Consider the following 15,313-nt stretch of genomic DNA (forward strand, 5'->3'; position numbering starts at 1 on the left):
GTCTTCCCCTGTTTGAGCTCTATTCCCCAACGTGCGTTTTAACACACACACACAGATACACACGCGCGCGCACACTTTTTAGTACTTCAAATCGTTGGGGGAAGAAGACTATGAAGTCTGAATCCAAATACTAAAACTTGTATTTCTGAGAAGCAAGGAATTTGGTGAGAATCATGTATCTTCTTTAATTTCTTGATCTAGAGGCACATTTAAAATATTTGAAGAGGCTTTAAACACTATTAGTATTGCCGGAACGATATATTTATCCTCTCCAATTCTTTCATAGGCAATCACAACTTTATTGTATTTTAGATATTCCTCAAATTAAAGTCATATCAACTATAATTTCCAATCTTACGAAAGTTTACAAATAAACTTTTGGCTGGGGCTTCCTTCAATTAACTCGTTTAGTTAGTGATTTTTTTGGTTATTACGTGTCAAATAATCTATATATGAAATATTTGTACTGGGGGTTGAATCCTAAACGGTTTATGACCCCTGGATGTTAGGATTGGATCTATTTGAATACCGCAAATAGAAGCTTATGAATCATGTTTTTAGGAAAAATTTTATCTCTGAGTTGAGCCCAACAGTTGGCTGGTGATATCCTGGATAATTGGGTTGATCATTTTGGATGTTTTAAAATGAGTATGATTGATTATGAATGAACAGGTATGTTATATGTTTGAAATAATTATAGGTTTAGGGATAAATTGTGATGTTGTGGGTTTCAAAGTGCCTCAACCTTGTTTCTCTCGTTCGTTTTGTTTTTATTCTAGTTGTATCCAGTAACTATCATTCCAAAAAAAAAAAAAAAAGCCTCAACCCACTTGTTAGCTCGTAAGGTTTTACCTAATGCTTTTAGTAAAGATAAAATTGAATCCTTTTCTACTCTATAAAAGGCACTTTTCTACCATGAAAATGTGATATTGTGTCTTGTACATCTATACCTTGAACTTTTTATAACATAACACGATCTTTATTGATTAGTTGTACTTTTTTTTTTTATCATGATTAACTTTTATATTAACTAGTGAAATTTTTTTTTACTGTAATACTGTGTTTAATAGGTTACATTCTTTTCTACCTTAGCAGAATTAAAAGACTTCATGAAAATGATTAGACTTTACGGTTCATAGGATGACATGAGCTTACTGCTGATTAAAATGATGCATTCATATCCCAGGCTAATATAAATGTTAAGTTTGACCGTTATTTTGCTAACTCAGCTAAAAGTTGACCGAAAAAATCTTACATGACAGACACTCAGGCATTTGATGTGTATTATTTTCACTAAAAATTTAATTTATTTCCTCTTCTTACGTTTATCTTCTGCCAATTTTATTTTTTTTTAAAAAAAGACCACCAATCCATCCTCTTAAATCCTGGTACATGTACCACATATTTAATCTCATTCTCGTCTTTAACATTTTATCTCATTTCTTTCACTACTCCGATTTGAAACAGCAACCACCGTTATAGCACACTTCAGTCTCCGTCTCTATTAACTCCTCATTCGACTCCCATTTGCTTTCCTCCTCGTAGAACACAGTAAACTTTCCTTTGGTCACTCCGTTTACATCACCATCACCTCTCGAGAAGACACCTACCGCCACCGGGCTCGTCTCGGGAGTTTCAATCAAAATAATACACATCAGACGTCTGTTTGTCCGTCATGTAGGATTTTTTGGTCAATCTTCAGCTGAGTCAGCAAGGTAACGGTCAAACTTAACTTTTCTGTTAGCCTGGAATATAGACACATCATTTTAATTAGTTTGAGACACTGGATGTACTAAAAATTATTTTAGAATACTGGACGCACCTGGGAAAATAGTTCGGGGCGCTGGGCGCACCTTAACCCAAGTCTAATAAATTTTTTCAAAGTCGTTATATTTGTGCTGACATCATGGTTAAGAATGCATTTTATTACTTTTTAAATGTGACATTATCTATTTTATTATTGATTAAATTAGTTTTCCCCTATAATTAATTTGACCGAATTTTAAATCTTAATTTCAATAGTTTAACATCTTTTGGTAATTTTATAATTTAACAATTTGAAACTATAAAGTACTTTTATTATCATTTTCGTGGCCTTGAAGAAAATATATTATTTCTAAGGCGTTCGTAATGTGTTTGTGTTTGAGTTTTTCCGTCTTTCACTATAACTATAAATAAAAATGTACATTCCATCAATCAATGTTGTTGCGATTAAAGAGAGTTCAAAATTAAATTACATATAACAATATATGGCGGACCAGCCGCTTAGGATGCATGGAGAGAGTATAATACTACATTCAGTCCTTAATATAAAATCTAATTTATAGTTTAATTTTAGAGTAAAATACAGCAACCTCTCCTCTATTTAATCTAAATTACAAAGATCACTCTTTTATTTTGGAAACGTATATGGACCTCCCTTAAAATCAAAATATATATTATACAAACCTCCTTTCTAGTTTTGAGATTCAACTCCTATTCACCCATCAATTAGTTGATCATTAAATGATAGGATTGATATATTATTTTGACCAAATTATCCCTTCTTAATGCAAATATTACTTAATAATTATTATTTAATGATATATCATATATCTTTATTTGAAATTAAAAAATAATTTTAATAAATATTTTAATATTTTTTGTTATACTATTGAATTGATTACATATTATAAATTTTATTAATTTTATAAATACAAATTTTTATTTTACAAAAAATCTTGTTTATTTATTTAAACTTACTTGTGATGTCATTTTTTAAATATATATTAGTAAAAAATGTTTTGTAATTGTATATATGTATTTTTAATATAATTATAAAGTTATGTCTTAATTTATTAAATTTAGTAAAAATATTAAATAGATTATTAATAAATATTAATATTAAAAGATATACTATATATTTAATATAATAAGGGGTAAAGGAGGAAACAAGGTTTATTCTAATATTTTTTAATTAAAAAATATGCGTAAAATTTTTTTTAGAATATTCCTTAACGGTGTTAATGGTTTGGACTAAAATGTATGTTATCAAAATAGAGGGGAGGTCTATGTAATTAAGGTAAAACAGAAGGGAGGTGAGAGTATTTTACTTTTAATTTTACTACAAACTAGACTCAGTGGTAGTCTAATGCTTCCCATGGGACTACTTTATTTGCATGCTTTGCTTTTAACATAATTAGGAAAATATCAATGATCTGATAGCCTAATGACATAAAGGCGAAGGACCCATTTAAAAAAACTTATAAGCAGCTTTTTAATAATAATTTATGAAATATAAGGTAAATATGTGACAGAAATTTTGTCTTGATTTATGTGAAAAATACTTATAAATAATTTTAAACATGATTCCAAATGGGACCGAAGATATTGAGAAGGATGTATGAATTACACTAACAGTTATTTCACAACAATATAAAATCTCCAACATATTCGTAAAGGAAGTAGAAAAACACAGTATTTATAGCAAGAGTCATACCACATCTGATTTTTAATATAAGAGTTTATTTAAATTTTATTTTGATCTTAAATATAAAAATTTAATCCACTTTATTTCTCATATTTATCTATTTTTTAAAGTAATTCTTGTAATAATAGTAGTTCCAACCAATACATTTGATTAGTAAGGATATTTTATTAAAGACAATACTTATTTATTATAAATAACTTAACTAATTTTTCTAATTTATCCAAATTAATTAACTAACTCTTATATTAAATACCGGAGTTAGTATATCACGAACATAATGATGAGAAAAACAAAGTTCAGAATAAATTCTTTTAAATATGATGTTTCCCTAACAACATTTGGTGAAGTAACTAAAATATAACGACACCATTTAATAATGAATGGACACGTGAAGTTCATATAATTGGACACATTGCAGTAATCACAAATACGTACAAACAGATTACCACAAAAGCATTTGGACACTTTAAAACCGCCACACGGAGAGCTCAAAGGAGTGAAGCTTTTGGAACGGATGGCACTCTAGAAATTCTTTCCATACCCTGAAAGCCAAACGTGAATAATCCCAGTTTACTGCCAACTCAATCAGTAAATAGAAAAACAAAGATACATAATTTAATATTTTAATTAAAAACATTTGAAAAACAAAGAAGAAAACTTACATAAGAATGAGTTTTTTCCTCCTTATTGAATGATAACTAACTATGGATAAATACAAAATTGAGGCCATATAATTCTGAGATTTTTTTTTTACCAAATAATTCCGAGAGTACTGCTGTTTGATGAAACAACAGCAATTTTAAAGATGTATGAAAGGCATAAATTTAATTTAATTTCCAGTTTAAAAAGATGACAATAGAAAATTAATAAATTTTAATATAGGGTGAAATCCAACAGTGCATATCCTATAGGTTTGTTAAAGATTCCTGGGAGAGGGTCGTTTCATTACTTAAACGGAGACTTCACTTGTATCATGCATCTTATTTATTGGGCAACAAGAGGCAAAGGAAATCATCGCAGCACTGATGAATAATATGGTAAGAAATAAAAATTATTGCAGAAGAAAACTTTGAATTTAAGTTAAAAGCAAAAAACAAAAAAAACAAAAAACAAAAACCTCCTAACCGACCTGGTGGTGTCTTGACTCTTGTATTCCAATTCGGCAGAATCTTCGAAGTTTTATAGCCACAGCAACATATACTTTGTCCACCACACCATGAAAGAATCGAAAATAAGAGTGCCCCTATACTTTGTTCAGGAGCGGAGAACCACAAACTAACCAAAACCCCACAGCGAAGCCAACTCCCATTCCAAGATGCGGTGACTTCAAAAACACATCATCCTCATTTCCTTCAATCTGTCCCATATTGTTTGTTTTTTCTGGTATTGGGCAGTTCTTTTGAAGAGGGGGTCCACAAAGCCAGGACCGCATCTGATATTTGGGGAAGCCGTTCTTTAAATTTATTCGATGATGTAAATATATTTAAACCTATTGGAAATAAGTTCGCTATGTCCCCATTAATTGAGCTGGGAGACTTATTGTCTCCAAGGACCTTTGGGAGTGCACCACTCAAGTCATTGAAACTAATATCTAAATATCCTAAAGTTGATGCATTAAGGAGATCAGATGGAATGGTGTTGTGCAACAAGTTATTAGATACATCAAGGTAAGCTAATATATCAAGCTGGCCAAGCCAATCAGGTATTGATCCTCTGAGTCTACTGGTAGATAGATCTAACTACATTAGATTCCGATAGCCTGAAAAATCTGGCATTCGACCTCTCAAATTGCATTGTCTGAGAAAAAGATCAGAGAGATGATCTTTGCTAAGATTGAACAACCAATTAGCTAATCCATTTGTAAAATCCTTTAGACCAAGATCAAGATATGAAAGTGAGCTAAAATTGGCATATCGGTGAGACAGAATAGAGCTGGTCAAATTACAATCATGCAAATCTAATATCTCCAAAGGTGGCAAAGCCAATGATTGGACCCAAACGATTTCACTAGGAAGACGAATGTCACCAGAATTGGGAGTTGTCAGGGAAGGGAGTCGAGAGAGCCAATAATGAAAGATTATCAATTTGAAGATGAATACTGTTTGATAAACTCAGTGCAGAAAGCTTTGAAGAATTTGGTAGCAAATTAGGATGCGTTGCAACAGGATTTTTGATAGACGCCATGCTTATGCGTTCAAAGTCATTGAGGGACAAATCCAACACTCGTAGAAATTGAAGTGCAAGTAAAGAAGATAAGTTGATTTCACCTCTCAAGGATTCTGAACCATTTCAATTCAAATTTGCTAGGTTAAGATATATGACTCTGCTGGTGTTACGATCACACTCAACCCCATGCCATTGACAGCAATCTGGCAGATTAGACCAAGAAGAGAGGCGGTTGGAAGGATCAACAATGCCTTGTTTGGAGATTAGTAGTAAGCTTCGATCCCTTTCAGGCAACAAGTAACTCTGTTGAATTGCGCTGCACATAGCAACACCAACACTATAAGAGCGATTTGTGATGTGAAAGGAAGCATCATTATGAAAAGGTTTTTCTTCAAGTGAAGGCTTGCTATGCATATTTCTAGCAATTTTTATATAAGGACTGCGTATTAAGTTATATATATATATATATTTGTATAGCTTGCTCTTTCTCAAGCTTCCGTCCTTTTCTCCTGTCTTTTGTTCTTGTGTTTTTTTTTTTTCCTCACAAAATACTTCCCACTTTTTTACCAAGTCTTCCGTCCTTCTTTCCCAGGTCTCTGCCCCAAATCACAGTCTATCATTTTATGCAAAGATTGTAAAGTGTTCGTCCTCAATTCCTCTGGATTAATGGAACACACAGAGGAGAGCGCCCCTTCTTATCTGCTTCTACGAAATTGCATCAACAAATTTCAGTCCTTTTCCAAGCAACTTCACTACTGCTTCAACTTCTATGTATAAATCATTTCTAACCATCCTATATATTCAAAGTAAGAAGAGATATTTAAATCATCGCAAAGTGAATTTTTGTTGCTTTAACTTTATTAGGCAAGAATTTTTCATCATATAAAATATAGTTTCAGTCTTTTAACCTTAATACTATTAGTTTTGTTAACAAAAACTGGCAACATTAAATTTTTAGACGCTAACAGAATATTCACAAATGCTGATATATTAAATTTAATTTTTTAAAATTATGATAATTTGCGCAAAAAATTATCATTATTTAAGACTAATTGTAATAGGGCCAGAGAACTAAACAAATAATTTTATAAAATTAAGAAATCAAAATGCACGACATCTTATATAAAATTAAAAGATTAAAAGCATATTTTTGCTTTGAATAATTAACTTTGTTGCAAATGAAAAATTTTCCAAATCAATCCTTATTACAAAACATGAATTGAAAAGATAATAAATGCCCAAACGAGTCATTATACACCATCATCTCCCTTATTTTTTTTTTCCAATTCTTCTTTGCTTGTACGAAACGTGGAGTAGTCATCAATATAACAAATATTTTTCTTTGAAATAAATACTCATATCTCGCAGTTTGTTTCTCACTTGTTCACATGTTCTCTGTTTGTTCTGTGTCTTCCCTGTTGAGCTATATTCCCCAACGTGCGTTTTAATATATATATATATATATATATATGTATGTACACACACACTCTTTAGTACTTCAATATAGTTGATCGTTTTCATTAAAAAAGAAAAAGAAAAAGAATGTAAATTCTGAAATATAGACTTTGAAGTCTAAATCGTTGGGGGAAGAAGAGTATGAAATCTGAGTCCAAATACTAAAACTTGTATTTCTGAGAAGCAAGGAATTTGGTGGGAATCATGCATCTTCTTTAATTTCTTGATCCGGAGGCCCATTTAAAATGTTTCAAAAATGTGTCAGGCTTTAAACACTATTAATATTGATGGGACGATATATTTATCTTCTATAATTCTTTCATTAGCAATCACAACTTTATTGTATTTTAGATATTCCTCAAATTAAAGTCATATATCAACTATAATTTCCACTCTTACGAATGTTTACAAATAATCTTTTGGCTGCGGCTTCCTTCAATTAACTCGTTTAGTTAGTGATTTTTTTTTGGTATTACGTGCAGTTAGTGATATTGTCAAGTTTATTGTCAAATAATCTATATATGAAATATTTGCACTGTGGGTTGAATCCTAAACGGTTTATGACCTCTGGATGTTAGGATTGGATCTATTTAAATACTGCAAATAGAAGCTTATGAATTATGTTTTTAGGAAAAAGTTTATCTGTGAGTTGAGCCTAACAGTTGGCTGATGATATTCTGGATAATTAGATTGATCATTTTGGATATTTTAAAATGAGTATGATTGATTATGAATGAACAGGTATGTTATATGTTTGAAATAACTAATTATAGGTTTATGGATAAATTGTGATGTTGTGGATGTCAAAGTGCCTCAACCCACTTGTTAGCTTGTAAGGTTTTGCCTAATACTTTTAGTAAAGATAAGATTTAATCCTTTTCTACTCTAGAAAAGGCACTTTTGTACTATGAAAATGTGATATCGAGTCTTGTATGTCTATACCTTGAATTTTTTATAACCATAAAACGATCTTTATTGATTGGCTGTACTTTTTTTTAAAAATATCATGATTAACTTTTATATTAACCAGTGAAATTCTTTTTTACTGTAATACAGTGCTTAATAGTTCACATTCTTTTCTACCATAGTAGAATTAAAATGATTAGACTATATGGTTCATAGAATGGCATGAGTTCACCGCTGACTCAATTATAGCTAAATGATAAACATGTCAGATACAATTGCAATAAACCTATAATAATGTAACCTTTTCTCAGCATTGAGACACAATTAGCATATCATACTGGGAACAAGAACTTTGAATTTAAATAAAGAAAAAAATTACTTCATCACTCACCTGAACTATAACTTATTTCCATTTAGTGGGATCATTGAAGCTTTGTGGCCACAGCAACATAGATTTGGTATACCACGCCATTAGAGAACCGAAAATAAGTGCGTCTCCATATGCTCTCTTCAGGAATAAAGAACCACAGACTATCCAGAATCCCACAGCAAAGTCACTTCCTAGACCAAGATAAAATGACTTCAAAAAAGCATCATCCTCATTTCCTTCAACATGCTTTGTGTTGTTTGCTTTTTCTTTTGTTGTGCAATTCTTTTGAAGAGGAGGTCCACAAAGCTTAGGATTTCCTATGTAACTCCATGCATCAAAATTTTGAAGCTGAGTCCCTAGTGAAAATTGTCCCATAAATTTGTTATATGACAAATTCAAAACACCTAGAAACCAACTAGACATGCTTTGAGGAATATTCCCATGAAGACTATTATGGGAGAAATCAAGATATTCTAGGTCTTTCATCTCTCCTATTTCCTTTGTATTTCTCTTGTCAAATCATTATACGACAAGTTCAATGATTTATTGTATCAGTTTGAGCCTGAACAACTGCTTAGGAATTCTCCCAGATAGTTTGTTTGCTGAAAGGTCAATACTCCGCATAAAGAATTGGCTTGTCTAGTATTCTAATTCTTGACCCTTTGTATGCAAATTACTTCTGAGTTTAAATGGGATTGCAAAGCCATTTGATAATGGTAGACTGACAGGCATCGTTTGAGTGATGAACGAATCATTCAAAGATCCTAAAACCATGCTGGTTAAATTGTGAAGGCAATAAGGTATTGATCCTGAAACCTTGTTATGTGCGAGATCCAAAACAATCAACATAGAGAGGCTACATAGCTGTGAAGGAATGTTGCCTGTAGATTGATTAGATCTCAATTTCACTATTGATACATTTTGCGGCATCCATTTTGGTATGCTCCCAGAAAAAATGTTTCCTTCCAGATTGATGAGTAGTAAAGATGTGAAGTTCTGGAAAGTCAATGGCATATCTCCATGAAAGCCATCATGATGTAAACCTGGTAACTTAACCTCATTCAATAAACCTACTGTTGGAAAAACTTCACCACTTAGCTTATTATACTCTAAGTATATGCAAGACAGGTATGGCAAATTGCCCCAACAATCAGGAAGTTCTCCAGTCAAAAAATTATTTGATATATCCAAATACCACAACATATATTTCTCAACCTAAATGTGACACAACAGAGACGATAAAGATCCACTGAAAAGTTTGTGAGCCAAATCCAAACCAGAGACATTTGCTGATATATATGAGGAAGGTTGCCTTCTAATTTATTAAATGACATAAATATGAATGCATTGGTTGGCAACAAGTCTGAGATATCTCCACTGAGTTGTGTGTGATGAGCATAAGCCCAAAGGGAGAGCCCAATCCCAAAAGACTGGCCTGTTAGGAGAGAGAGCCCCTTGAACTTATAAACCCCACAACACTTGTGAGATTTCCTAATGTGGGACTCATAACAGAGCACCCCTCTCGAGAGCCGACGTCCCCGGCGGCTCCACTCTACGGCACTTCACTCGGTCTTCTTACCGGTCAAAACCCTCTGCAGGTAGCCCTTTCCGGTTGGTCAACTCTCAATGAAAGCACCAATGTGATGAGCATAAGCCCAAAGGGAGAGCCCAATCCCAAAAGACTAGCCTGTTAGGAGGGAGAGCCCCTTAAACTTATAAAGCCCACAACACTTGTGAGATTTCCTAACGTGGGACTCATAACATTGTGAGACAAATCCAAAACCAAAGAGGGCTTCACAAGGCTTTTTAGAAGTGTATCACTCAAGTGACTGAGGCTAAGATCCAAAGCTGATAAAGCTGGTGAGTTTCCAAGACTTGAAGGAATGCTGTTACTGAGTGAGTCATTAGATAGAATTATATTTTTTAAGTATTTGTGTTGACCTAACCAATCATGCATTGATCCTTCGAGTTCTTGTCAGATAGATTTATGGTATGCAGGTTTTGATAGCCTTAAAAATCTGGAATCGGACCTCTTAAATTGCAATGGTCGACATAAATATAGGACAAGTCTTTACTAAGATTGAACAGCCAAGTAGTCCATATTAGACTAAGATAAATACCAGAAAGTGAGCTGAAATTGACATCATTCTTAACAGAAGGAACACTGAAGCTGGTCAAATGACAGTCAACTAGAACTAATTCCTCAAGAGATAGAGAAGCCAATAATTGAATGACTGTCAAATGACAGTCTCCATAAGAAGACGAACACCACAGAGGTTGAGAATTGTCAGGGAAGGAAGTCGAGAAAGCCAATGAAGATCATCAATTTGAAGATGAAGATGGTAAGAAAAAGACAAGGTAGAAAGCTTGGAAAAATTTGCAACAGGGACAGTACTATTGATGGGTGGCGTGCTTATGCGTTCAAAGTCATTGTAGTCCAAATACAAGGAGTCCAGAAATTCAAGTTGAAGCAATGAAGATAAGTTGATTTCACCTCTCAAGGATTTTGGACTCTTTTGATTTGGACTTTGCAAAAGAAGGGATATGACTCTGTCGTTGTAATCACACGAAACTCTTTCCCATGCACAACAATCTTCAGTAGACCAAGAAGAGAGGCGGCTTGAAGAATCAACAATGCCTTGTTTGAAGGTTAACAGCAAGCTTCAATCCCTTTCATGGCAGCAAATGATTCTGTTGAATGCCACTGCAAATAGCAACATCAACAAAACGAGAGAAGTTAGTGATCTGAAACTAGTTTCCATGGTCTTAAATCAAGTTTTTCCAAAAGGTTTTGATCGGTAAGTGAAGGCTCTTGTTATTTCTCCAGCGTAGTTCATAGTACTATCTACAAGTGAAGTCATTCCTTGACTATTTATGTCTAGATTACATTATACTCCTCCGGTCCTTATTATAAGATCCAATTTGACTTTTTATTTGGTCCTAATTATAAGACCCAATCCATTTTCTCTCTTATATTTATACATTTTTTTTCCAAGATAATCCTTCTAATAATGATAGTTTTAGCCAATATACTTAATTAGCAAGGATATTTTAGGAATAACAACACTTATTTATTATAAATAACTAACTTAACTTACTTCCTTAATCTCCTCAAATAAGTCAATTGGGTCTTATAATTAGGATCGGAGAAGTATAAGATTTTATGACCAAGTCCAAGTCTTCTGCTGTTTCAATGGCAGTTATGTTTCATAAATAATGCATTAATTACCGTCACCTATAGAGAAAGTAACACTTTGGTTCCCAACAAGGATATTGGTGACACTTTGATCTCTTCAATTTTGAAAACTGTGATGTCACACAAATACTTGGTTCCTAGTTGCGGGAAAAGACCGAATTTCCATAATTCCATGACAGTGAATTATACTCCTTTGGTTCTATGCATAAGTTACATTTAACATGTTTCGTATAGACCAAGAAAAATCTTAAACTTCATTAACTTTTATTTAAAATTTAACAATTTTTCAATTTTATCACTATTCCATATAGATTATACATCATGTAAACAAAGTTAATATAATAATAAATAATAAATTTAAACCATGGCAAAAGTTTTTGTTCTTTTTGAACTTTACACAAGTTTTCATTTTGATGATTTAATTTTATAAAATATTTTTTTTAATCTTTTAACTCTGACACTGGACTAGTTTTATTAACAAAAAATGCCAACATTAAAATTTTCATAATTGACAAAACATTCACAGATGCGGATATATTAAATTTGATTTCTTAAAAATACAATGATTGACATAAAAATGATCATTATTTAAGATTAACTGTGTTAGGGTCAAGAACTGGGAAAAATATTTTATAAAATTAAGAAACAAAAATAAAATCTTATATAAAGCTAAAAAATCAATCTGCATTTTTGCCTTGAATCATTAGCTATGTTGTGAATGAAAATTTTTCAAATCAATCCTTATTTAAAAACATGAATTGAAAAGATAATAAATACTCTCTTGTGCCTTACAAAAAATCATCATCCATGTCAAGTCCTTCTCAACTTTCTCCCCTCCGTGAAATAAATGTCCAACAGAGTCATTATACATAATCATCAAGTTTTACGACCTTTTCTTTCTTTCTTTCTTTCTTTCTTTGCCAATTCTTCTTTGCTTTTATGAACCGTGAAGTAGTCATCAATGTTACAAATATTTATCTTTGAAATAAATAGTCTTATCTCACTGTTTGTTTTTTACTTGTTCACATGTTCTCTGTTCTGTGTCTTCCCCTGTTTGAGCTATATTCCCCAACGTGCGTTTTAGTGTGTGTGTGTACTTTTTAGTACTTCAACATAGTTGATCGTTTTCATAAAAAAAGAAAAAGAATGTAAATTCTAAAATTTAGACTTTGGGTGTGTCTAGATTAGCAGTAGGCAAAATTGATTTCTAGGCTAACTGACTTTTGTAACTGAAATTAGAGTAAAAATTAATTAGTGTAATGCGATTTATGTTTGGATAGGTGTTTATGAAAAGTTAGTTGGAAAAGTTAAAAGTTGTTTGGATGATTAAATAGAAAAGTCAGTTCATTTGTAAAATGATTGAAAATGGCATGGATTTTATTGAATAGTAGTATTTGATATTTTATATTTTTAATGTGATAATAATTAAAAAAACCTAAAATTATTATGATAAAATAAAAATATTTATTTGTGAGATTATAAAATAAAAATATTTGTCACCAAGAAAAATGTGAAAAAACATTGTAGATAATTATTTAAATATATATAATAGGCAAACATGAATATAAATTAAAATTCATTTGGTCTGAATCAAAACTCATTATACTAATGAAGGAGATGAGACAGAGGAAAAAATGTGAGGGTAAATCGGGGTTGGTATATTTTTAATGCTTATTTTTAATGATCACCGTTTGAAACTAAAGTTTGAAATAGAAAAAGTCAGATTTTTCTCTGTTGAGTCTAATTGAGATTGAAGGTCAGAAGTTGGTTGGGTTTTTAGTCCATTCAAACAACCATTTGGTCCTAAATATTTGTATGTTCTGTGTCTTCCCCTGTTTGAGCTCTATTCCCCCAACGTGCGTTTTAATGTGTATATATATTTTTTAGTAGTATAGTTGATCGTTTTCATTAAAAAAAACAAAAGAATGTAAATTCCGAAATATAGCCTTTGAAGTCGGCAGGGGAAGAAAACTCTGAAGTCTGAATCCAAATACTAAAACTTGTATTTCTGAGAAGCAAGGAATTTGGTGGGAATCATGTATCTTCTATAATTTCTTGATCCGGAGGCCCATTTAAAATATTTGAAGAATGTGTCAGTCTTTAAACACTATTAATATTGCCGGGACGATATATTTATCTTCTATAATTCTATCATTAGCAATCACGACTTTATTGTATTTTAGATAGTCCTCAAATTAAAGTCATATATCAACTATAATTTCCACTCTTACGAAAGTTTACAAATAATCTTTTGGCTGCGGCTTCCTTCAATTAACTCGTTTAGTTAGTGAATTTTTTTTTGGGTATTACGTGTCAAATAATCTATGTATGAAATATTTGTACTGTGGGTTGAATCCTAAACGGTTTATGACCTTTGGATGTGAGGATTGGATCTGTTTGAATACCACAAATAGAAGCTTATGAATTATATTTTTAGAAAAAAATTTATGTGAGTTGAGCCCAACAGTTGGCTGGTGATCTCCTGGATAATTAAGTTGATCATTTTGGATATTTTAAAATGAGTATGATTCATTATGAATGAACATGAATGTTATATGTCTGAAATAATTATAGGTTTATGGATAAATTGTGATGTTGTGGGTTTCAAAGTGCCTCAACCCACTTGTTAGCTTGTAAGGTTTTGCTTAATGCTTTTAGTAAAGATAAGATTTTATCCTTTTCTACTAGTTAACATTATCCTCATTCCTCAGTTTTTCCTGACATCATTTGCTGCAAAATATGTGTATCTTTTTACAAGAGTCTCCATTATTTCTCAGAACTTCAGGGGAAGTCATTATGTTTTACTGGTATCTCGGATCTATTGGTAGGTCAACGGTTGTGCATTCAAATATTTTTGCACCAAAAGAGCAATCAGATATCAATTCCGGCAAGAATAGGCAAACACCCGAGGAATATAATGGGAACGCCAGAGACATAGAAATTTCTGTTACAAGGTCAATGCAGGGGCAGCTAAGAGTCCCAATAGGTATGGAATTGCTATTGTTGTGTTCAGTTAATGTTTTACATTTATGAATAACTGAATTGTTGACATTGTCTTGCTTCTCAGCAAAACCCGGAAAAGTAGCTGGGCCAGTTGTTCCTTACGAGTACGCGAGTGTGGTCAAGGACTCTTATGATCCAAGTACATTTATCAGAGGTCTCATGCTTCCTTCTCAAGCTGTTCACATTGCTTATTGTTACCACAGATCGAGCTCTGGAAATCAAGAAAGGTCAGCTACAACAGAGTCTGATAAGGGTGTATCTGTGCAAGCCAAACATCCGCATTCTGAAGTTCGTGCCAAAATAGCTCCAGATATAGCTATTAATATTGATACAAACCCTTTTTTTATGACACGGGCAGGAGTGACCGGCATCGAACAGGATGATCGAATAGCTATGGACACGAATCTAATGCCGACAAAGGCTCAATATGGTCGGATTGGTGCCGCCACAACGGCAACTACTGCTCATAGAAAGGTTGGTCCTGTTCAGTATGGCATGACTGCTATGTTTTAGGAGTTATCAAGTGGATATTTTGGCCAATGGGGGAGAAATCGTTGGAGAGAAAGGTCCTTTATGGGGGAAGGCACTTGGGTCTCTCGTAGGTTCTGTAAAATAAGGGTGAGCGAGGCCGTGAGGTAGCCATTCCCTTCGAAGAGCCTGCTTTCTCTGGTCAAGAGATGCTTTAGACTTTGGTAAGAAGCTGTATAATTGGAACTGACTCCTACTTATCGAGATCCTCTTTCATATC

General features: G+C 32.6%; 1 protein-coding gene across 1 annotated transcript; it reads left to right on the forward strand.

Annotated features, from left to right (window-relative positions):
* The first annotated feature begins 4,978 nt into the window (after nt 1–4,978).
* Nucleotides 4,979–15,078, forward strand: LOC114748590 (mitogen-activated protein kinase 20-like). The gene is made up of 3 exons (XM_028937017.1): nt 4,979–5,136; nt 14,391–14,548; nt 14,630–15,078. The coding sequence occupies exons 1-3, from the start codon at nt 4,979–4,981 to the stop codon at nt 15,076–15,078; spliced, it is 765 nt and encodes a 254-aa protein (XP_028792850.1).
* The last annotated feature ends 235 nt before the right edge of the window (nt 15,079–15,313 follow it).

This window comes from Neltuma alba, unplaced genomic scaffold (genome assembly GCF_004799145.2).
Source record: "Neltuma alba isolate B1F8T4 unplaced genomic scaffold, ASM479914v2 tig00005750_pilon, whole genome shotgun sequence".
Classification (NCBI taxonomy): Eukaryota; Viridiplantae; Streptophyta; class Magnoliopsida; order Fabales; family Fabaceae; genus Neltuma; species Neltuma alba.

Excerpts from the sequence above, each read along its gene's own strand:
- LOC114748590 (XM_028937017.1), top strand. The coding sequence starts at position 4,979 with ATGTCCCCATTAATTGAGCTGGGAGACTTATTGTCTCCAAGGACCTTT. Across the intron at positions 5,137-14,390 it reads AAGTTATTAGATACATCAAG|GTCAACGGTTGTGCATTCAA; the intron begins GTAAGCTAATAT and ends ATCTATTGGTAG. Across the intron at positions 14,549-14,629 it reads GCAGCTAAGAGTCCCAATAG|CAAAACCCGGAAAAGTAGCT; the intron begins GTATGGAATTGC and ends CTTGCTTCTCAG.